This window comes from Podarcis erhardii, assembly GCF_964252035.2.
Source record: "Podarcis erhardii genome assembly, chromosome: 15".
In the NCBI taxonomy this organism is placed as follows: domain Eukaryota; kingdom Metazoa; phylum Chordata; class Lepidosauria; order Squamata; family Lacertidae; genus Podarcis; species Podarcis erhardii.
The window spans coordinates 34,896,641-34,921,229 of record NC_138505.1 but is presented as its reverse complement, the minus strand read 5'-3'; the positions used below and the strand labels follow the sequence as shown (position 1 = coordinate 34,921,229).

The window sequence follows — 24,589 nt, the reverse complement described above, 5'->3', positions numbered from 1 at the left end:
AAGTATTAAAATACAGTGGTCTGTTAAACATTAAAAGCTTCCCTAAACAGGGCTGCCTTCAGAAGTCTTCTAAAAGTCTGATAGTTGTTCTTTTCTTTGACATCTAGTGTGAGAGCGTTCCACAGGGCGGGTGCCACTACCAAGAAGGCCCTCTGCCTGGTTCCCTGTAACTTGGCTTCTTGCAGTGAGGGAACCGCCAGAAGGCCCTTGGCGCTGGACCTCAGTGTCCAGGCAGAATGATGGGGGTGGAGACGCTCCTTCAGGTGTACTGGGCCAAGGCCGTTTAGGCCTTTAAAGGTCAGCACCAACACTTTGAATTGTGCTCGGAAATGTACTGGGAGCCACTGTAGATCTTTCAAGACCAGTGTTATATGGTCTTGGCAGCTGCTCCCAGTCACCAGTCTAGCTGCGGTCCTTAAATCAGTGGTGTGTCCCCTGTCCCCCACTCTCATTGCAGTTCGTCTGGATCAGGCCAATGGCCCATCTAGTCCAGGATCCGGCTCCCATAGTGGCCCACCAGATGCCTGTGGGAAGCCTGAAACCAGGACTCCCAAGCACTACAGCAGTCTCTCCTCCTCTGGTTTCTAGCAAGTGCTATTCAGTGCCATTTCAGTTGAACACAGGATAATGGGTAGCCTGGCTCTCGTAGACAAGAGGGTGTGCTGAAATGCATCTCTGTAGAGGCATCTTGCAATCCCTTCCAGCCCTTGCAATATTATTATTATTATTATTATTAGGAGGAGGAGGAGTACCCCGCCCGTGTGACTGGGTTGCCCCAGTCTCTGAGCAACTTCCAACATATATAAAAACATAATAAAGCATTAAACTTTTAAAACTTACAGATACAGGGCTGCCTTCAGACGTCTCCCAATGCAATTTTTTTTTACTTCTTTCTTTTTTACATGCACAGACTACAGTGGTGCCCCGCAAGACGAACGCCTCGCAAGACGGAAAACCCGCTAGACGAAAGGGTTTTTCCGTTTTGGAGGCGCTTCGCTAAACGAATTTCTCTATGGGGTTGCTTCGCAAGACGAAAAAATCTTGCGAGTTCCCGCGGGGTTTTTTCCGCTTTTTTTCACCCTTTCCCTAAGCGCTAAGCCGCTTCTCAGCTGATCGCTAAAAGCCGCTAGACCGCTAATAGCGCTAACCCGCTAAGCTGTCAATGGGCTTGCTTCGCAAGACGAAAAAACCGCTAGACGAAGAGCCTCACGGAACGGATTCTTTTCGTCTTGCGAGGCACCACTGTACTTATTATAATGATGAAAAAATTCAGCTTGGAGAAATGCACTAGGAAAACATGGTTCTAAAGCAACAGTAGCATGAAATCATGGTATTAGTAGTCGTATTACTTTTACTATTATTATTACTATTACTGCAGGGCCTTTTCAACTCTGGCTCCGGCCTGGTGGAACGCTCTGCCTCATGAGACCAGGGCCCTGCAGGATCTGATTTCTTTCCGCAGGGCCTGTAAGACAGAGTTGTTCCGCCTGGCCTTTGGCTTGGAGCCAATTTGATTCCCTCTCTCTCTCTCTCTCTCTCTTTCTCTTTTTCTTTTCTTTTCCTTCTCCTCCTGCAACGAGGCTACATTTTAATATTTTAATGTTCCATTATTTTAATGTTGTATTTTATTTTTGTTTTTAAGTTGTAATCATTCTTCTTGTTTTTATTATTGTTTGTAAGCCGCTCTGAGCCCAGCCTTGGCTGGGGAGGGCGGGGTATAAATAAAAAATTATTATTATTATTATTATTACTATTTAGGGTTAATGGCTTCTAAACAGTTCACAAATTAAAAAAAAAAATTGCCGATTGGCAACACCCCTTCACAAAAACACCAGAAGATTCTTAGTACATGGTAACATGGAGGCAGGATTTTTGCATCAAGAGAGGAAGATGTAGCCTTCTCTGAGCTGGGGAGAAATTTAACCGCTCATTAAAATAAATTGCGAGAAATGTTTTTGCCAGCTCTGTTAGAAATAAGGAGGGACATTTTGCTCGTTGCCGGGAAAAGATTCCCCATACTTCTTTTTGGTGCTTGTGATCACTGCCCAAAGCGGGGGACTCGCGCAACACCCTCACCTTGAAATCGGATATTTTTATAGATTTTCCATTTTTGACAATATTATAACATCATATCACCTTTTACAAATTTTAGCTCTGCTTAGCTTTTGATCTTCCTCCATTCCATCATCTGGTTTTTATAGAACACAACTAAAATCTGCAGATTTATACCGTCGAAATTCTACATTTATCTTAAATTATTTAAAACCTAAAGCACAAGTAGAAGGATTATTCTTTTAAATGTTGCGAGCTTTATCGCTGTCCTGCTAGTGTCTTTATACGTTCACAATGATGGTCTGTGTATTGAACAAAATTACTCCACTCTTCCTGAAACGCTTGGTCCCTCTGGTTTCAGATTCTCCCTGTCAACTTTGCCAATTCCACATACAGTGGTACCTCGGGTTAAGTACTTAATTCGTTCTGGAGGTCCGTACTTAACCTGAAACTGTTCTTAACCTGAAGCACCACTTTAGCTAATGGGGCCTCCTGCTGCCGCTGCGCAGCCGGAGCACGATTTCTGTTCTCATCTTGAAGCAAAGTTCTTAACCTGAAGCACTATTTCTGGGTTAGCGGAGTTTGTAACCTGAAGCGTATGTAACCCGAGGTACCACTGTAGTCCATCATCTTCGTCTGCCATTTGTCTATCGTCGGTAATTCTTGCTGCTTCCATTTCTGGGCTAATAAAATTCTAGCTGCTGTAGTAGCATACATAAACAATTTCTGGTCAACTTTTAATATTTACACTCCTGTCGTCCGCAAGAGGAATGTTTCCGTTTTTTTTGGGAAAGTATATCTAAACATTTTTTTAACTCATTATAAATATTTTCCCAAAATACTTTAACTTTATCACAAGTCCACCACATATGATGAAAACTACCCTCTTTAATGTTACATTTCCAACAATTCTTATTACTCATTTTATACATTTTAGCTAATTTACTTGGTGTTAAATACCATCTATACATCATTTTCATTATAGTTTCTTTCAACGCCATGCATGCAGTGAATTTAATTCTGTCATTCCATAACTTTGACCAGGCTTCGAATTGTATATTATGTCCAGTGTCTTTTGCCCACTTAATCATCACCTCTTTAACCTCTTCATCTTTTGTATGCCGTTCTAATAGTAAGTCATACATTTTTTATAAGATGATTATTTTTTCCCTCCCAACAATTTGGTTTCTAGCTTAGATCTAAAAGTTTCAAAGCCATTCTTCCTGTTATCTTTTTTAAATACATCATTTATTTGATGGTATTGCATTCAAGTTTGGTTCTTTGTGTGTCTTCCACGATACAACAATGTGGGGTTTTTCTTCTTCTGCAGGTGCCACTTCCAGTGTACCAGAAAAACGCCTTTGCCCTCATTTCATCCATTTCCATGCCGAGCGAGGAGAGCGAGATACAGAACTTCCTAGTGAGAAACAGTGAGTGAGGTGTGGCAGCTGCTCGTTCGGACACACCGTATTTTTCGCTCCATAAGACGCACCAAGTTTTTGGAGGAGGAAAACAAGAAAAAAAATATTCTGAATCCCAGAAGCCAGAACAGCAAGAGGGATCGCTGCGCAGTGAAAGCAGCGATCCCTCTTGCTGTTCTGGCTTCTGGGATAGCTGCGCAGCCTGCATTCACTCCATAACACACACACACACACACACACACACACATCTCCCCTTACTTTTTAGGAGGGAAAAAGTGAGTCTTATAGAGAGAAAAATACGGTATTTGCGTTAGGACTGGGGTGCTTTGACCCACACGCTCAGCAACTCTGCCTGGCCAGCGTTGGAGATTTCAGTGAGGCAGCCCAAGGACCACATTCCCCTGAGAGCAGCTTTCTGGGGGCCGCAAGCTAGGGGTGGGCAGGATCAGAGGCAAAAGTGATCAGAGCCCTTCATGCAGCAGGCTACATCCCATCCTCACGCATGTCGAGAGGTTTCTACCTGTACAGATGCCTCTCCAAGCTCCCTGGCCTAGGAAGGGCCAGAGGCAAATGTCTGCACCAGACATTTGAAGCAGTATCACGCCACTTTCAACGGCCATGGCTTCCCCCTGAGCATCCTAGGGACGGGGTTGTCATTTGCTAATGGTGTTAAGAGTTGTTAGGGGCTAAAATTCCCAGATTTATTATTGCTTATTATTTAGATTTGTATACCTCCTATAAATCCCAGCATAAGGATACTAGATCAAAATGCAAAATGCATGATAAATAAGAACGAAACAAAACAATAATGCCCCCCCCCTCACCTGGGGAGTTCCCTGGGAAGAGGTGTTGACTCTCAAACCACTTCTTCCTCCTCTTCTTCTTCTTCATTCAAATTATATACCCTGTACCCAGGGTGGTGTACAACATTTATTGAAGCTCTGTGAGGGAAATAACAGTTCACAGAACCCGTAACAAACTACAATTCCCAGAATTCTTTGGAGGCTGTTTGAAGTGGTATGATACTGCTTTAAATGTATAGTACATGCTGTACGGTACAGAATTCTGTGTCCAAAAGTGTACAAAACAGCATGCATGTTTACTGAACGCACACAGGCTTCGTCATATGAAAGCACCATTATGCTCCCTTTCCATCAAGCCCTTTATTGTGTAATAAACAAAAATCTGCCCTTATTCCCTTTTGGGGGACACAAGAGCCCTTATAGAGTCCTTTGTAGGTTCTCCATCGGTCGGAGAAAATAACAGAGGCCAACCAGAGAATATTGAGAAGCAAAGCAGCTCATAAGCTTGATCTTTATTGAACTGTTGCAACAGGGTACTCCCCTCACACACAGGAAAGGAGAAGGACCCCGAACAAAGACATTTTTAATTCCCCCCCCCCCCCCGGAGTCCAAGACCACCCCCAGAAACATACATACATACATTACAGAAGGGGTGTAGCTCAAGACACCCCCCCCGATACATCATACATACATCACAGAAAGGTCAGTCTACAACAGAAATCTGAGTGCGTTGTTTATCTCCTGTCTGGAAGGTTACCTATTAATGGTCACTTAACTGGATACCCTGAGAAGCCTGGCCAGTCTTTTGTAATGACAAATACTTAGTTCCTGAGCCAGGTCACAGGCTCACCCTATTCATACACAGACATACCCTTAAGACAGTATTTGTGAACGAAAAAGCAGTGGGGAGGCTTTTCCTTTTTCCTTCGACCTTGCAGAGAAATATTTGAGGTCAATTTGGGAGGGACAAAATGGCTTCAGGACTTTTTCTGTGTGGTTTATATATGCAATTATGAACATTTATCTTTAATTTTTTTATTTCAATTGTCTACTCTGGCATGGCAGGCTGTCTCATAGCTGTTGGCACACGTTAGCAGTCCATCTAACCCAGTGTTGCTTGCTCTGGTTGGCAGCAGTGCTTCCAGCACAGAGTCATCCCCACCACCTGCTCCCTGATGTCCTTTGAACTGGAGATGCTGGGGTTTGGACTTTCTGCAGGCTGAACATGGGCTCCACTGCAGAGGTGTGGCTCCTGCCTCGCAGACTTGGTCACACTTTACGTTTTTGTTTACCTGACTGTTTCCTTCTTTTCCTCTCCCCCTGCAACAGCTAACCAGGAAGAATGGAAAGTCTCAAAGCTGAAGGTAAGTATTTTGGGTGGCTGAATGGAATTCCGTTTCTGCTCTTGTCTTACACATCTTGTTTTGTTTACAGCAGGATGGGGAGGGTCCGCCTGGGTGGGCGGCTGACCTCTGGGGAGCATCGCAATTTGCATCAGTCCCAACTAGCATGTCCCACGATTGGCTGTGGGGGGGAGGGCACCAGGTTGGCTAACTGGGTTTAGGGTTGCTGTCTGATGCAACTGTTTTGCACCTGTGGAGGTGGCCGTCTTGATTGTTTCTGTCATGAATTCTTCTGATATTGACCCAGAGCGGATTCCAATATGTAGTTAGCAAAGTAAAAACCTAAACACGTTGCAGGATTCCCAAAAAATGGACCAGAGGCAATTAATATTTCATCCAGCAGAGCTTTACTGCTATTGAAGGCAAATGAGCATAATGGTCACAAATCCAATTCATTCAGGATTGGCACTGCCCATAAGAAATCCAGTCGCAGCACACTTCACTTAAACTTACAATAACTTATAATAAGACTAAAACCTTAACGCTAAGCATACTATATACAGAACACCACACCAGAAGGAAAGAGGGATAGATAGTGAAGCCCAGGCTCCTTCTGGCCTTATCATTCTAGTCTGCATGACATTGACAGAAAGAGATAACAGGAGCAGTTTAAGCCAGCTGTACTCGGCTTCTCTGAAGGAATAACCCAAACATCATGAACCTTTTGCTTGGTTCCAGTTTGTGTCATGCAGAGAAGCTTCCAGAACCCTCTTGAATTAATTAGAATAGGAAAGATCTCCACACATCAGATTGATACTGTCAGAGCTGCCTCTAGGTCCCAGCTCACAGAGGACCAACGCCCGGTTGATGTAATGTACAAAAGTCTTTATTGAAGTTTAGTTTCCATTTCAAACCCCAGAGCGTGCAGCCCTACGTCTTGGCTCTAGATCGGCGAAGTCCCCTCTGAGTCACTACCCCTTCCGCACCAGTTTAAGATCCTAGCCCGGCTCCACCTCCTGCGCTGTTCTTTCCTCCTCTGGGTCCTTCTGCCCCCTGGGGTTTCCTCCCTCCTGGACTCTTCTGACGCTGACCCCCCTGAGTCTTGCCCTTCCTTCCGGCGGGCTTTAGGACCTGGCTCCCTATCCGGGCTACCTGCTGTGCCGCTCGCCTGTACATTTGAACTTGGCGCGCGCGCCCAGCCGGTGACTTTCCTCTTGACCGTTTCCCCGCTCTCCGATGGAGGCGTGGTCAATCCTGACTCATCTCCTCCCTCTGGTGGTGAGAACACTGGTCCCGATGCCTGGGACTCCTCCCCCCCACTGCGCTCTGGTGGGGAAGCTGGTCCTGATTTCCAACTGCTGCTCAGGGAGTCCCCGCTGGCCCCTTCCTTCTGGGGTTTCCCCCTTGGCACCCCCCTTGCCCTGGCCATCGGCGCTCCTTTCTGTGAATCTTCCGATTCGCTGGAGAGACTCGTGGAATCTCTCTGACCACTGTCACTGCCTACACCCCCCTCGGATTCCTCCTCCTCACTCTCCATTTGCTCCATCTCCTGTGTCTCTGCTCCTGAACCCCTGACAGATACTTTCTGTACTAAGAAATGCAAACTGATGGTTTCTTCCTGGAAGTGACGAGGGAGCAGGGATGGTGGCCATCATAGGCTCCTTTTGTGGTCTTGCGTCAGTAGCCACCGACTGAAGTCCGGGCTAGCCATTCTCAAACTCTCTTCCTTCAGAGGGACTGCTCTGCATATATTCCTATGCCAGCCAACCCCAGAGCATCAGCTGTAGAACCCCCTGTTGCAAAGCAATCTGCAGAATTTTCTAGGGTCTTCTGGAATGTTCCTGAATCCATTCTGGAACGCTCCTCCTGTGGTTGGAGGTTGCTGGGGAAGAAAATGTGCTTGCTCTTATAAATCCTCTCACTGAGGAAATCTGAACCCGCCGAGAAGCTTTCAAAGAATTCCCTGGTTTTCTCCTGGGACGAGAGTGTGAAGACCGTAGTGGTCGATCCACGAAGCCCCTTTTGGTGTGATAACGCTTTCCATAAACATGAGCCCACTAAAGCCCAATGAACGCAAGATGGTTCCTGCGGAGACCTACTTCCTCCATGTTCTTTCTGCCCTTTCCGTTTACAGGAGCACAGACGAGCGTTTGAGAGGATGTGGCTCGTATTTCTCAAGTACAAGGTGAGTGGCTGGTGCTGTTGAAGGTTTTCATAGAATTGTAGAATTAGAAGGGACCCCATGGGTCATCTAGCCCAACCCCCTGCAATGCAGGAATCTCAATTAAAGCACCCGTGGTTTTTGCTTTAATGTCACGCTAAAAAAACAACAACTGCACTCTTTCGTTACAGTAGGTTTTTTAATGATTTCTTTCAAGCGGTTTTACCTCAAAGAGGGCTCCCAGAGTGGTTTGCAGTGACCAAATATCGCACCAGCCCTTCAGACTAAAAGGGGACAGCGCAAAAGGGGGAAAAGGGGGATTTGGGGGGAAGGAAGGGAAATGCAAAAGCTGGGTGCCAGTTCTAAGGTTCTTCATAAAGATCATCTGGAATAAGGATGGTTCTGGGAGAGGAGGAGCCGGAAGTTGTTATTCTTCCAGCAGAGCCGATGATGTGGCCCTGCTCTGCTTTCTTTCCTTTCATCTTCTATAGCCTGATGGATCGTCATCCATGGTGGATGATGTTGGTTTGCAAGCCCCCTCCATAGAGGCTGGCCCCTCTCACTGTCCTCGGAGCTTGCTTACCGGTAACCTCCTCTGGCTGATATCCAGACAGACCAGGGAGATTTTGATAGGCGACATTTTCCCAAGCATTGGCAAAATGCACAACCCCTCCCTCCTGCTTCCGCAGGGGAAAGAAAATAAGTCAGAAATCTATTTACATGATGTTTATTTCTGACATTACAGCACTAGAGAAAAACACGTCCTTTCAGTTCAGTTCTTCCAGCAAGTCAGACAGACTTCCTGAACATGCGCAATCGGAAGGTTTCAAGTTACACTCTTCACAAAGACTTATCCAGCCTGTGAACGTCCTGGGAAAATCTTCTTTCCCACAGATAAGCGCATCATGTGGTGTCAACAATCTGGCTGTCTGCAGCGGTGATGTTTCCATATACTGACAGATGATGCTGGAAGGAAAACCTGCTTGACTGTGACTGTCTGACTATCCTTCCTCTCTCCCCAGCTACCTGGCAGCCTCTACAAAAAAGTGCTGGTAATACTTCACGACTCGATCCTCCCTCATATGAACGAGCCAACCCTCATGATAGATTTCCTGACGGTCGCCTACGACGTAGGTAGGTCGAGAGGTTGCGTTCTCCAGGCGATGGAGAGTGGTGATGCTGGACTGGCAAGTCACTTGTGGGCCATATGAGCTTTGGGGTGAACCTGAGTGGCCAACCTGGGGGCACAGGGGCTGCGAGAGGCCAGAGGAATCCGGGTCTTTTGCACTCCTGGCTAAGGAGAGTCTCTGGCTTGGCTCTGGCATATGCCGTATTTTTCGCTCCATAAGACGCACCTGACCATAAGACGCACCTAGTTTTAAGAGGAGGAAAACAAGAAAAAAATATTCTGAAGGAAACAGTGGATGTATGATTTTGGGGGTTCATGCTGTGGCCACAGACATGTGATTTGATGGTGAGGTTGGGGTAGCCCAATGCAAAAATCCTGAGAATCCATGTGGATCCGTGCTTTTTAACCACATTTTTGCGCCATTGCGGCCCCACAAAACAGTGGGTGCGGGGTTTTTTTGGTGCAGGCTGTAGCCATGTACATGCTATGTGATCTGATGGTGAATTTGGGGTGACCCAGTGCAAAACTCCTGAGGATCCATGTGCTTTTTCCTCCCCCCTTCCAGGCAGCCTCCTTTATCGCTAGCGTCCCTTATCTCCCTCCTGATCGCTTGCAGATCAACTGCTCAGCAGCTTTTTTTCAACACCCCCTTTCCTCTTTCAAAAAAAAAAAAGCACGATCTGCTTGACCACGCATTTGCTCCGTAAGACGCGCAAACATTTCCCCTTACTTTTTAGGAGGAAAAAAGTGTGTCTTATGGAGCAAAAAATACGGTAATCAGTCTGGCCTACAGTGTTTTTTGCCTCTCTGCCAGCATGGAACTTGATGATGGTCTGTGTGGGCCTCTTGGTAGTCACCCTTCCATGCTGGGCTGCTGCAATGCGCTTGATGTAGGGCTGTCCTTGGAGACTGTCTGAAAGCTGCGGTGAACACAGGATTCGGCTGCTAAGTTGAGGGGGGGAGGGCAAGAATAAAAACGGAATTAATAATACAAAATATATAATGATAATAATTAGCTTCGGCAAGGCAGCTGCATCATGTGCCTTCATCCTTTGACAACTTGGTAAAACATTCTGACTGCACGTCTTGTGACTCCCACACTACTGGCTGAACTAGTATTTCTGATCGAATATATTCTGTTGACTTATGTATACAGTTTTTCAGCATTTTAGAAATTTGTTTCTAATATAATGGGACGCGGGTGGCGCTGTGGGTTAAACCACAGAGCCTAGGACTTGCTGATCAGAAGGTCGGCGGTTCGAATCCCCACAACAGGGTGAGCTCCCATTGCTCTGTCCCTGCTCCTGCCAACCTAGTAGTTCGAAACCACGTCAAAGTACAAGTAGATAAATAGGTACCACTCCGGTGGGAAGGTAAATGGCGTTTCTGTGCGCTGCTCTGGTTCGCCAGAAGCGGCTTAGTCATGCTGGCCACATGACCCGGAAGCTGTACGCCAGCTACCTCGGCCAATAAAGCGAGATGAGCGCCGCAACCCCAGAGTTGGTCACGACTGGACCTATGGACAAGGGTCCCTTTACCTTTATCTTTAATATAATAATCTATTGTAATAATTTATTATTTATACCTCTCCCCATCTGGCTGGACCTCCCCAGCCACTTTGGGCGGCTCCCAACAGAATATTAAAAACATGATCAAACATTAAAAACTTCCCTAAACAGGGCTGCCTTCTAAAAGTCAGATAGTTGTTTATTTCCTTGACATCTGATGGGAGGGTGTTCCACAGGGCGGGTGCCACTACTGAGAAGGCCCTCTGCCTGGTTCCCTGTACCCTCACTTCTCGCAGTGAGGGAACTGCCAAAAGGCCCTTGGAGGAGGACCTCAGTGTCTGGGCTGAACGATGGGGGTGGAGACGTTCCTTCAGGTTTAAATAATAGCATTCAGTCCACACACATGTGTAGTCCTGCTTATGAGCTGAGAGCCCGGTTCCTACCCATTTGTTGCTTCCCAAATAACGTTTCCCCCAGGCTTTCCCTGATGCCTAAGACTGAACCCTATTATTACAGAATTTCTGCTTTTATAATATGTACTGTTTTTGGTTGTTGTTTTTCTGGTGGAAGGTGGTGGACTCCCCTTCACTGGAGGTTTTTTTAAAACAGGTTGTATGGCCATCTGTCGAGTATTCTTTAGCACTGCAGGGGGTTGGACTAGATGACCCTCGGGTCCCCTTCAAACTCTACAATTCTGCGGTGTGCCCCTGATTTTTTAAAAATTGGTGTATTTCTGTGTATTGCTTAGAAAAAAATTAAGCAGTTTAGAATTGCTTTTATTTTAAGTAAACGAATGAATGCTTCTCTCACAGGTGGAGCAATCAGCCTCCTTGCCTTGAACGGGTTGTTTGTCCTGATTCTGCAGCATAACCTGTAAGTTTCCCCGGCTCCCTGGGATGTGAGCCACTCTTGAGATGCCACCTGTTTGGATAATGATGCATTGAAGCCCTTTTGTATGCAGAATGGGCGGTGTTTGGCGAGTGAACCTTGGTTAAATATATTGGTTGTTGCCATCTCACACAGAGATAGGGAGGCCAGCTCAAGATGCTAAATGTACAGGGAAATTGTACAGGGAATGTGCAGGTCCCTTGCTCTGTATCTGCGTCAACCCCACGCGAAACTCGCCTTTTGCAAGCCGAGTTGCGCTGAAACATCTATCGTCAACCATATTATAGAAGCATCATAAGTAAAACACAGAACACCACATGACACAGCACAAAATAATCATTAAGTGACTGGCTGGACAAGAGAGTTATGGGCAGCTGGACAGGGGTGCCTGCGTGAAAAAAGTCTTTAAGAGACTCCTGGAAAGCAAAAGTGAGAATTCCTACCAAATTCCACAGCACTTGGGAACAGTGAGGCTAAATCTCCAATTTCTGTAGCACAGGGGGCGACTAACAACCCTCATCCAAAATATTTTTGGGTGATCGAGCTAGGCTTTATAAGAGCTCAGGCGATCCTTAAGAGCTTTCTGTATTAACTCTAGAGCCTTGAACCTAGCTGGGTAGGCGTAGTTTATTTATTTTTTAAGAGATGACTTTGAGATTGGCTTTGAACCAAAGAGCCAATTCTGGTTGTCCTTGCTGGAGCTCCTGCATGTTGCGCTAAACCGTGGTTTGGTGTGAAGTGCAAACGCAGCCGCTGTGTTAAATGAGTTTTCACTATCTTTGGAGTCAGTAGTCACTCAGATGTGTAAGAGGGTTCAGCGAGGCAGCTTGCCTATCTGTTTTGGTCTCCATAGGGAATATCCGGATTTTTACAAGAAGCTCTACAGCCTTCTGGACCCATCTATCTTCCACGTGAAATACCGCGCCAGGTTTTTCCGTTTATTGGATTTATTCCTGTCTTCCTCGTAAGTACGCACATAACCAAAATGCCACAAGGCCCCTTTGTCTCCAGCTTACTTAGACTTTGATCAAGTAACCTGAAGACTCATTTCCCCTTTGGCTGTTTCCAAAGGCTGGCCTAGCCCTCCTAAAACCTTCTTCATTTTCTTTGGGAACAGAGAATACAGTGGTACCTCAGGTTACATACGCTTCAGGTTACATACGCTTCAGGTTACAGACTCCGCTAACCCAGAAATAGTACCTCAGATTAAGAACTTTGCTTCAGGATGAGAACAGAAATCGTGCTCTGGCAGTGCGGCAGTAGCTGGAGGCCCCATTAGCTAAAGTGGTGCTTCAGGTTAAGAACAGTTTCAGGTTAAGAACAGAGCTCCAGAACGAATTAAGTACTTAACCTGAGGTACCACTGTAAATGAGACAGGTTTGAGGATCTCTTTTCAGTAGGTTTTAAATCCACAAAGAACCTCTGAAAATCCACCCGCCTCCTCCAAAAAACTAAACAACCTCCCCACTTCAATTACTTTGATTTTAGGTGCTGGAGTACTTTTGAAAGGCCTGCTTTTCTCTGCAGCATGCCTTAAACATAATTTGCAATAAGCAATTGGCAAGACAGGTGCTGAGATTCAGAAGCAGGGGAGAAAAATATATGGGCGAAGCTGTGTTCCGCATCATGTTTAAATTATGCAAATAAGCACATTTGCATATTTGTTTTATTGCATGAAATTTATACCCCGCTTAATTGTAACAAAAAAACCCAAATCCCTTCAAAGTGGTTTACAATTTGAAGAGTTGCGTACCCAAGTACAGGCGTACCTTGGTTCTCGAATAAAATCCGTTCCGGAAGTCCGTTCGACTTCTGAAAACGTTTGAAAACAAAGCCTTGGAAGCCCCGTCGGACGTTCAGGTTCCAAAGAACATTCGCAAACTGGAACACTCCTGGGTTTGTGGTGTTCAGGAGCCAAAATGTTCGAGTTGCAAGGCATTTGACAACCAAGGTGTGACTGTACTGATATTCAGAGGCCTTTTCTTTGAGTGACCTTGAACTGGGCTTGTGTGATGGTGGGGAAGAGAGGAAGAGAGTTTTCACCACACTCTCCTCTTCCCTTCCAATAGGCACTTGCCCGCATATCTGGTGGCTGCCTTCACAAAGCGACTCGCTCGCCTGGCACTCACAGCACCGCCTGACGGCTTACTGATCGTCATCCCCTTCATCTGCAACCTCTTGCGGAGGCATCCAGCGTGCAAGGTCCTCATCCACAGGCCCGAAGGCCCTGCAGGTAAGAGGAAGGTGCGAAACAACAACAAACCTGTGGTTACATGAAATATATTCAATAAACACACAAGACGTAACTGGCTGTACAATTGAAAAAATAATATATACTATTCATTGTATTGAATTGTAGATTTCAACAGAAGTAGCTCATAAAGTTCAACAAAAAAAGTAGAAGACCCAGTGGATCAGTTCATTCTCTAATCAGTTTATGCATAAGGTCCATATATGTGAAAGTGTCTATTCTACCTGTCTGTTCATAGAGTCCAACAATCCACACGAAAGGTTGTTGCAATTCCACAGAATCCTTTCACAGAGTAAGACAAGGAATTCCGGAATATTAGCCTTGTTTCGCTGTCTTGGGCTTCACCAGTAGTACAAACTCATATATGATATCACAGGACAGTGGTTCTTATAGCATAGTAGTAGCTGCTATGGACTCTATGAACAGACAGGTGGAATAGGCACTTTCACATATATGGATCTTATGCATGAACTGATTAGAGAATGAACTGATCCACTGGGTCTTCTACTTTTTTCGTTGAATTTTATGAGCTACTTCAGTTGAAATCTACAATACAATGAATAGTATATATTATTTTTTCAAATGTACAGCCGGTTATGTCTTTTGTGGTAAGAGGAAGGTGGCACAACCTTGAACCATTTCTGGACAAAGGCAAAGGCAGGGCTGAGCATTTCTGTGAGCTTTTTTTTTTTTTTTGCCTCTGTCCAAATTTGTGGGACATGCACATGCACATAGCTTGCATCAAAGGGGCGCCAACCTTTTGAACCCTATGGAACAGGGGTCAGCTTACCAGGCATGGGCCGGATCACTCTCGGAGATCCTCCATGGAAATTACTTTTGCTCAGACGTGATTTCCAGCGTCTGGGCATGTGCAGAAGCGATTTCCAGAGCCACGGAAGAGTGTCCCCGTGCCATGCTGTGCTGATTTAGCGCAGCGCGTGGGGGCTCACCAAGCAGGCGGTTCGGTTCGGGAGTAGCTCGTGGGCCGGTTAAATGGTCTCCGTGGGCTACTTCCGGCCCATGTGCCTTAGGTTGCTGACCCCTGCTATGGAAGTAGGAAAGCTTGGAGGTTTTTTTTTTTAGTACTGTTTATTTAATGTTACCGACAACAAAAAAAGTATTTCCAGTCTTAATGCTTCCATACCATGCATTCAGATACTCAACAAAAAGCTGTCCCACCTTTCCTCAAAATCAGCATTCCTTTTTCTTCTTTGAAGGAGCGAACTTATCCATTTTGGCCACTTCCAAACGTTTTATTAGCTGCCAGAGCGTGTTGGCACTTCTGTTTTCTAGGTACCTTTCATGAGAGAAGAAGACAACCCCTTTCACCACATCATAAATAAGGGAGGCTGTTGGGGTGGAGCCCTCAGAGGATTTGTCGGTATCGGGAAAGACCTCAAGAGAGTTCTGTTGTGCCTGAGGGGGTACCAGGCCCTCTGGCCTAGATGAAATATATGCCAAATTGTCTGGGTAACCTCGTCATGCCAGCTGGTGGCCATTGGGACTGGTAGGGTGGAAGGCAAGCAATCCAACAACAGCAGGGAGAGCCAGAGTTGATGACACTAAAGGCGTAAAGCAGGGAGGTCAACAGTAGGTGGCGCTAGAGTCAGTTCTGAGGTGTAGCCTCTTGGGACATGGACCTCACATGTTTGCTGGTAATGGCGTTCTGTGTTTCCTCGTAGAGATGTCAGAAGATCCCTACTTGATGAGTGAAGAAGAGCCTTCGGAAAGCAGAGCGTTGGAGAGCTCCCTTTGGGAGATACAAGTACGTTTCTGGGTATCTGAGCAGCTTCCTTGTGTGCTGGTGCCAGGTTCCAGTGAGGGAGCCTGTCATGGGGGAGCCTGGTCCCACCCACTCCAAAAAATGGCCCCAGGGCTACAGCACTCCCTGCCTTTCCCCTTTCTACGCCATTGACGGGCTGCTCTATAAGTGATGCAGAAAGCGCTGGTGGGATTCAGCCCTATGTACCTCTTCAGCTTGGCCTGAATCTAGAAAGCCAGGTCACTGGGGAGAAAGGTTTTGCAGAGACCTGTCCCTGATGTGCTTGTTCTCTGCATGCAGGGAGCTCTTCGCATCGGGCAGTGTGATGGGATAATGAGCTGCTTGTGCTTAAAAGGGTTGGTCCCTCAGAGTTTGCTCAGCGTAGCAAAGCTCTGCCTTGAGCGGAGCCCTTTGGCATGACTCCGTCAGTCGCTGTTAGAATCCGACAGTGGGCGTCTGCGAAAACGTTTCCAACATAAAAGCTGTTTAACGGAAACGCGTCTCCTGGATTCTCTGCGTGACAGTTTCCGGCGAGGGGTGGGGGTCCCTAAAGGGGGCCTTGATACCTCCTCACTGTTCTCACTGGATACCTCCTCACTGTTCTCACTGTTCTCCACCTCCCCCCCCAGGGCCCCCTTCACCCCCTCCCGCCTCCTCTCCTACTGGCGGTGAGGATGGGAAGCCCCGGAAGGAACTCTCCTCATCTTCAGAGGATTCAAACACTTCTAGCCACGGCTTTCCGTCTCTTTCCCCGTCTTCCTCTTCTTCGTCGGAGTCTGCTTCCTCCTCCACCCCTGACTCTGGGAACCCTTCAAACTCCCCTTCCTCATCGGTGGTCCCGAAGTGTTCCCTCCTAAATCGTGCCACTGGCTGCGGTTTTCTTGGGAAACGCCGATGAAACGTTTCTATTAAAATCTCGTCATTGACTTCCTCTGCCGGTACCCATGTGTTTTCTGACTCTTCCTCCCCCTCACATTCTACCAAGTATTCCACCTGATTCCCCTTCCACCTGGAATCAATGATTCCTGCCACGTCCATGTTGCGTTCTCTCTCTTCTATGACGGGTGTTTGGGTGACCTCCCTCTCATGTTCCCCCCACTCACGTCCCTCTCGGTACGGCGACAGTAATGACCTGTGAAATACTGGGTGCAATTTCACGTGACTGGGCAATCTGAGTTTGAATGCTACTGGGTTGACCTGTTGTATGACCTCAAAGGGTCCCAACCGTTTGGGTCTCAATTTCTTACACCCTCCCTTGAACGGCAGTCCTTGGGTGGATAGCCACACCCGGTTACCCACCCTTATGGTTTCACCTTCCCTCCTATTTCTGTCTGCTTGCTTCTTATATTCTTCTTTGGCTTTCTCTAAGTTGAGTTGGAGCTGACGGTGGATCGCTTCCATCTCTTCAACAAAATGTTCCGCCGCCGGTACACTCCACCTCTCCCCTCCTTCTCCTGGAAATGCCCGAGGATGACACTCATAATTTGCCAGAAAGGGACTCATCCCTGTGGACACGTTCTCCGTGTTGTTGTAGGCAAATTCTGCCAGAGGTAACTTATCTACCCAATCATTTTCTCTGTCCTTTACATAACACCTCAGGTATTGTTGCAAAACCCCGTTTGCCCTCTCTGCCTGCCCATTTGTTTCTGGGTGTCTGGCGGTGGAAAAATTTACCTCCACGTGCAGCAAGCTCATTAGCTTCCTCCAGAACCTGGAAGTAAATTGTTTCCCTCTATCGCTGACCACCCTCAAGGGGGCGCTATGCAACCTGAAAATATGCTTTACAAACAACTTTGCGGTTTCTTCCGCTGTGACTGCATGTGAACAGGCTATAAAATGGCACATCTTAGTTAATAGATCCACCACCACCATGACAGCTGTTTTTCCTTTGGATTTTGGCAGATCTGTCATAAAATCTATGGATACCATCTCCCATGGTCTTTCTGGTGTGGGTAAGGGTTCTAATAGCCCCGCTGGTGCCAGCCTCTCTCCTTTTGCTCTCTGGCACCTGTCGCATCCCCGGACATACTCCCGCACGTCTTCCCTCACCTTGGGCCACCAAAACTCCCTGGTAACCAACCACATGGTTTTGTGCTGCCCGAAGTGCCCCGCCGTGGGGCTGTCGTGTAACTGTCTGAGCACTCGGCCTCTTAGTTCCCCATCTGGTATGTAGAGTGCCCCTTTGTAATACAACTTTCCGTTCTTTTCCTCAAAACCCCCTGTGTTCTCCCCTGTTCCCCTGAGTTCCCTGAGCTTTTCTTGGGCGTATTCATCGTTCTCGGTACCCTCCCTTGGTCTGTTACTTCCATCCTTGCTAGCGTGGCTTGGGTGCCTACTTGGCTCTCCCTCTCCGTGCAATGTGCCAGGCAATGCGCTGACCCAAAGGAAACCACCCTCTAGTGCCATCCCACTAGCGGATCATGCAGCGCTAGCCAGCTCATTCCCAAAATAATGGGCGCTCCTCCCAAGGTGGCTATATTAAACGCTATCAGTTCTGTGTGCCTTGCCACCTTCATTATCATGGGGACAGTCTGCTGGTTAACTTCTCCTCCCAACAACGCCCTCCCATCAATCGTGGTCACCTGCAGAGGGTTATTTAAGGGGATAGTCTGTATCTGGTGTTCGGCTGCAAACTCCTTACTCATAAAGTTGCAGGAGCTGCCTGAGTCCAATAGCGCCTTCACCTTTAGTGGGTGTCCGTTTGCCAGCTCTAGCAACACCTCTATTACAAGAGCTGGTCTTGGTGGTTCCGGCGTGGGCACATTCACTGTTCCTTGGCCTGGCTGCTGTGCCCCGATGGTGGCAGCCAGGCGTTGGCTTTTACTTGCTCCTTAGCTCCCTCCGCCTCCTCCCCAACAGCTCCCGCCATCCCTTGCCATTCCTTTCTTTGCGGACAAACTCTGGCAAAGTGACCTGGCTGTTGGCAGAGAAAACATTTCTTGGCGCCTTTTCCCTCCTTCTTCCGCCCTTCACTGGGGTTTGAAACTGCGCGCGCGTGCGCTGTTCCAATTTCCATCGGCTCTGCTGGCGGGGAAGGCTGCTCTGGAATCTCTGGAATGCGGAAATCCCTCCAACGCTCCCCTTTCCCTTCCCGCTTCTCCAAGGCTCTGGCCTCCTGGCGTGCTCCTATGGCCAGCGCGGATTTAGTCAGCTGGTCCATAGACTCCGCCCTGGGCGCCCGGGAAAGTTCGTCTTTCACTGCCGAAGATAGTCCTCCTTCGAACAGCATTTGTATCGGTTCCGCTGACAAATCCCAACTTAATTTATGGATCAACATGGTGAACTCAGTCCAGTACTCACGGACAGATCGGTTCCCTTGTTTACACGCCATTAACTGTCTGCGCGCCACTCCCTGCTCAATCTCGCTGGAAAACATCAAATCCATGGCGCGAAAAAACTTCCTTGTGTCCTTTAGGACCTCATTATTGGCTGCCATTAGGGGTCTCACCCAGTGTTTCGCCCCCCCTTCGAGATGGCCAATCACAAACGCTACCCTCGATTCCTCATCAGGAAAATCATCAAACTGCAGATTGAGGGCATATTGCATCTCTGTCCTAAAGGCTTGATAGTTCCTGGGATCACCCCCAAACTTCTGCACCAGTCCTGGCACCTTCCTCGAGAGTTGGGTGGTGTCAGAGCCACCCTGGGTCCCAGCTCACAAGAGACCAAAGTCCAGTCCAAGCTATATACAAAAGGTTTTATTGAAGATCATTGTCGTCATTACATCCAAACTCCGTGGCTCCGCATCTGTTACCCTTAGATGTTAGAAGTCCCCTCTGAGTCCGTCCCTCCCCTGCACCAATTTAAGAGGCTTGTACTGCTCCACCTTTTCCTCTCTTTCCTTTTCCGCAGGGTCTTCCTGCCCCCCTGTCTTCCCTCTTTCCGGGACTCCCCAGAGGCTGAGTCTTCTCCCGCCTGCTCCCCCCTCCTTGGTGCTTTGGCACCAGGCTCCTCCTCAGAGCTCTCCTCATTTCCGCGCGCCTCTATATTTGAACTTGGCGCGCGTACGTTGCCTCTGACCTTCCTTTCTACAGTTACGCTGCTCTCGGTACTACACTCCTCCCTTTCAGGCAGGACGTCTTGCTCCGAACTCCTCCCCCTTCCTCCTTCCTGTCCTGCTCTTTCTGACACACTGGCAACTTCCCCCCCTCCACTCCGTTCCGACGGGGGAGCTGGTCCCGCTTTGCCACTCCCACTGGGGATTCCCTCTTCGTTCCCCTCTCTCTGACTGATTCCCTCTCTATTGCCCCTTGGCCTGACCAGGGGGGCTCCCTTCTGGGAATCCTCTGATTCGCTAGACGGACTTTGGGACAACCTCGGCTCGTTGTCGTCCTCTTCCTCCTCGCCCTCGCTCTCTGTCTCCTCTCTCCCTAAAACCCTGACATCCATCCCCCCCTCGAAGCCCCCCCTTCCCCCCTTCCGCTCATCGGGTGCAGGTTGTGGAAGCTGCCGCTCTTCGGAGGCGGACGCAGGATACAGATTCTGCACCTCCATCTCCTCTGTTTGCAGTTCGTTGTATGAGTGTTCGAATTCGGGTTCTTGACCCAAGGTGTTCTCTTCTCCCTCCTCCATTGGTACCTGGTCCGGTGCTGCCTGCCAAGGTCCCGTCAGCCATTTCCTGCGCCAGTCCTCCTCTGGTTGCTCGTCCCACCAATAAGAGGGTTCTGTGTCCACCCCCGAACACGATCCCCTGGGCGAGTTGGAGTCCGGCGACCTTTCTTCAGCTGAAGAAAAGCCGTGGAAAGTGCTGCCTGAACATGTGGGCGTAAAGAGCCAGTCATCAAAGTACTCGGCTGGCATGGGTCTATGAGGGAAAAGGGCATGGAACTCGTCTTTTAAAAGAGGTTCGTCTAAGGCGTAGCCCGGCACCCAACCATTGGCACTGACTGGGGCACCCTCTCTGACTAGAAAATATTCTACTCCCTCTTGCCCCCATCTCGAGTCCAGGATCTCTGTGACCTCGTTGAGTGGTTCGGCCCTAGGCGCCCTCTCCCTCTCCTGTGACTTAGTGTGTTGTTGCGTGACTGTGTCAGACTCCTGAAACCTGTGCGGTGCCTTGTAGGGAGTGAGCACCGATCTATGAAAGACCGGGTGCACTCTGGAACCTTCGGGGAGGGCTAGTCGAAAGGCTACAGGGTTGATTTTAGCCTCCACCTGGTACGGCCCTAACTGCCTGTGCCCCAGCTTCTTCTTGGCCAACGACTTGGCTGGCATCGCTTGGGCCGCTAACCACACCCAGTCCCCCACCTGGATCTCCTCTCCCTCTCTCCTGTTTTTGTCAGCCTGCACCTTATATGCTTGCTTGGCCAGCTCTAAATGTCTCCGCAACTCTTCGTGCACCTCCTGCAGCTCCGCTGCAAACTGGTCGGCTCCTTGCGGCACCCCCTCTCCCGGTGCCACGAACCCCGGGAAGGTTCTGGGGTGACGACCATTGTTCGCGAAAAACGGCGTCACCCCCGTGGACGCGTGCTTTGTGTTGTTATAGGCAAACTCTGCCATCGGCAGGTAGTCCACCCAAACTGCTGGTCGCTGGTTGGCGTAACATCTCAGGTACTGCTGCATGATCGCGTTGACCCTCTCAGCTTGGCCGTTGGTTTGTGGGTGTCTCGCCGACGTGAGGTTGATCTTGACGTTCAGGATACCTAAAAGCTTCTGCCAAAAATTGGAAACAAACTGGCGCCCCCTGTCGGACAGGATGGACTGCGGCAGCCCATGCACCTTGAACACGTGATCGATGAAGAGTTTGGCAGTCTGTTCCGCCGTCGCCACCTTTGCGCATGGAATGAAGTGCGCCATCTTGGTGAACAGGTCCACAACCACCAGTACCGCCGTCTTCCCCCTGGAGCTGGGCAGGTCAGTAACGAAGTCCAGAGCTACCCTCTCCCACGGTTGCTGTGGCGTTTCCAGCGGTTCCAACAGCCCCGCTGGCTTCTGGTGTACTGGCTTGAACCTCTGACAAGTGTCACACCTGGCGACGTAATCCGCTACCTCTCCACGCATCCGGGGCCACCAAAAGTCTCTTGCCACCAGTTCTATTGTCTTCTCCTTACCGAAGTGGCCCGCACTGGGGGCGTCGTGCAACTGCTGCAGAACCTTTGCGCGAAGCTCGTCGCTTGGCACGTAGAGGGCACCTTTGCGAGTTAGCAGCCCGTCGCGTAGTTGGAACTCTTCGCCACTCTGCACACCTCTGCGCAATTCCTCCATCTTGGACTGTGCGAACTGATCCACTTGCAACGCGCGTCGCACCGCGTCCAGATCTACTGTGGCGGCAGCGCACGACCACGCCTGCGGTGCGAAAATGTGCTTGGCTGCTACAGGCGCCGCTTCATCGAGATATTGCGGTTTCCTGGATAGCGCATCGGCTATAACGTTGGAATCTCCTGGGACGTACTCTATCCGAAAGTCGAAATCCGCGAAGAATTCCGCCCAGCGCATGTGCCTCTGGCTTTGGAGCTTCGCCGTGCGCCAATACTCTAGGTTCTTGTGATCCGTGCGGACCTGTACTGTGTGCTTGGCTCCTATGAGGAAGTGTCGCCACGCTTTGAAAGCTGCGTGAATGGCTAACAGCTCCCTGTCCCATATGGTGTAGTTTTGCTCCGCTTTGCTGAGCTTTCTGGAGTAAAAGGCACCGGGTCTCCAGTTTCCATGTGGATCTTCTTGCAGGAGTACGGCTCCAACCGCTCTGTCTGACGCGTCGGTCTCTAGTCGTATGGGCTTGCCTGGATTCACGTGCAGCAGCTGCTCCTCGGAGGCGAAAAGGCTTTTAAGCTTCTGAAAAGAGCGCTCCGCCTGTTCCGTCCACACGAACCTCTTTTTCTTGGAACTGAGAGTGTCCGTGATCGCTGCCGTCTCCTTTGCAAAACCTCTGATGAATTTGCGGTAGAAGTTGGCGAAACCGATGAATCTTTGGACTTCCTTCCGATTGCGAGGGCTCTTCCAGTCCAACACCGCGCGGACCTTGGCGCTGTCCATGGCCAGCCCCTTGTTGGACAGCTTGTAGCCTAGGAAATCCACGTCCGTCACATCAAACTGGCACTTCTCTAACTTGGCGTAGAGCTTGTTCTCCCGTAGTCTCTGCAGGACTTCCTTTACGTCCTTCTCATGGGCCTCCTCCGTTTCCGAAAAGATCAGGATGTCGTCGAGGAAACACACGCATTTCTTGTAGAGAAGTCCCGCTAGCACGTGATGCATAAATGCTTGGAAGACGTGAGATCCATTTTGGAGACCAAATGGCATAACTCTGTATTCGTACGTGCCCAGAGGCGTGAACATGGCCGTCTTCCACTCATCGCCCTCCCGGATGCGTATGAGGTTATACGCTCCACGCAGATCCAATTTGGTGAAGATCTTCCCCTTCCTTACGGTTGCCAGGAGATCATCTATCTTGGGCATGGGGAAGGCCTTGGGTTTGGTCTTACTGTTTATGAATCGATAGTCCACAATGAGTCTTTTCTGGGGCGTGTCTTTCTTCTTTACAAAGAAAACAGGACTGCCCCCCACCGCTTTCGATTCTCGGATGAATCCGCGCTTCAAATTGTGCTCTATGAACTCCCTGAGTTCTTGCATCTCGTCCTCAGACATGGAGTACAGCTTTGCAGTCGGCAACTGCGCCCCTGGCACCAGGTCGATGGCACAATCATAAGGCCTGTGGGGCGGCAACTGGTCAGCTTCCTTCTCGCAGAAAACCTCCAGGAACCCCTCGTACTTGCGGGGTACTGCCTGCACCATGCCAAGTTGCAACTGCTGCTCAGCTCCCTCCTCCTGGCTGGACTGGATGCAATGTTGAGCACAGTACGATGAGCAAAAGGTGATCTGCCGTTGGTACCACGCTACAGCAGGACTGTGTCTCTCCAGCCAACTCATGCCTAATACTATAGGCGTGTCTGAAAGGCGGGTGACATTGAAGCTGATGACTTCTCGATGATTTCCAATCCTCATCACCATGGGAGGCGTCTGTTGCACAACTTGTCCTCCTAGCAATTTCCTGCCATCCACCGTGACTACGTTCAGAGGTGTTGTCGCTGGCAGAAGCGCTATGCGATGCTGCTTGACAAAGTGCGTCCCCACAAAATCTGCGTTGCTCCCAGAATCAATCGTGATGGGGACTTCCAGGGTGGTTCCATTCGGCAACTGAAGTGTTGCAGTGAGCTGCACCGCTGGCTTGGGTGGTAAAGGGTCTGTGCGTTGCAAAAGCGCTGGGGACTGCTCTACAGATTCGCCTGGCTGAGCCCCAGCAGCTCTGCTTCCAGCCAGGCACTGTCGTTTCCCTGAGGTTGCTCTGCTTGCATCATTTCTGCTGCAACAGTTGCTAAAGCTGCAGTGTGTTTCTGCAGCCTCTGGGGACACTCTTTCGCCATGTGCTGTGCACTGTCGCAAATGTAACACTTCCTGGTCCCTCTAGGAGGCTTTGCCTTCACTGCACCGGAAGCTGGGGCTCTGGCTGTTGCTTGAGCCTTAGCACCACCAAGTTCCATGGGCTCCTCCCCCTGCCTTCCCACTGGCGAAGGATGTGACTGACTGAACTCCCTGGGGATGAAAGAAGACGTCCTCGCTGGTGGACGCACCTGACGTTCTTCCTCAGTGTGCCAAGAACGTCCCTCGTGCCGTATCCCAATCGCCAAAGCCCTCTGCACAAGCTCCTCCAGGGTCTGGGGTCTGTCTCCCCTGGCAAGTTCATCCTTAATGGGACCGCTGAGCCCCTCCCAGAACAAATCCCTCACAGGTGCACAATCCTTCTCCCAGCTGAGCGCAGTCAGTAAAGCAAAAAATCTAGAATGGTATTGACGCACAGTGGCTTTGCCTTGCCGCAATCCAAAAATTTCCCTGCGTGCAAGATCCACATCTACAGTAGACTGGAAGCAGGCATCCATCGCTTTAATGAATTCATCTGCATCGCGGCGGGCAGGGCCATCTTCACGCCACAAATTGCGCAACCAGTCTCTGGCCGGCCCATGCAAGTGAGAAACAATAAACCCCACTTTCTCCTCCTCATCTTTAAAGTCATGACGAAGCAAGTGCAATGCATACAAAACGTCTGCTCTGAAACTGGGGTAGTGCTTCAGGTTCCCATCGAAGTGGGTGACTAGGCTGCCCCCCCTCCGTCCAAGTCCAATCCCCTCTGATCTGGACCCTGGGAACCCTTCCCTGCTTGCACGTTCCCACCTTGTTTGCAGGTCCTGGCAGCGCTTCTCCATTTCGTCATGCTTCTTCTGAGACGCAAGGACTGCAGCAGTGAGTTCGGAAACTGTAGTTCGCAGCGCCGTCAACTGCT

General features: G+C 49.1%; 1 protein-coding gene across 1 annotated transcript in view; it reads left to right on the top strand.

Annotated features, from left to right (window-relative positions):
- Positions 1–24,589, top strand: part of NOC4L (nucleolar complex associated 4 homolog) — a 37,621-nt gene that overhangs the window by 7,285 nt on the left and 5,747 nt on the right. Inside the window, exons 6-13 of the mRNA XM_081842697.1 lie at positions 3,383–3,482; positions 5,606–5,640; positions 7,754–7,804; positions 8,803–8,914; positions 11,230–11,290; positions 12,159–12,269; positions 13,375–13,538; positions 15,239–15,321. Coding sequence (XP_081698823.1) covers positions 3,383–3,482; positions 5,606–5,640; positions 7,754–7,804; positions 8,803–8,914; positions 11,230–11,290; positions 12,159–12,269; positions 13,375–13,538; positions 15,239–15,321 — 717 coding nt within the window. The remainder of the gene's footprint in view (positions 1–3,382; positions 3,483–5,605; positions 5,641–7,753; positions 7,805–8,802; positions 8,915–11,229; positions 11,291–12,158; positions 12,270–13,374; positions 13,539–15,238; positions 15,322–24,589) is intronic.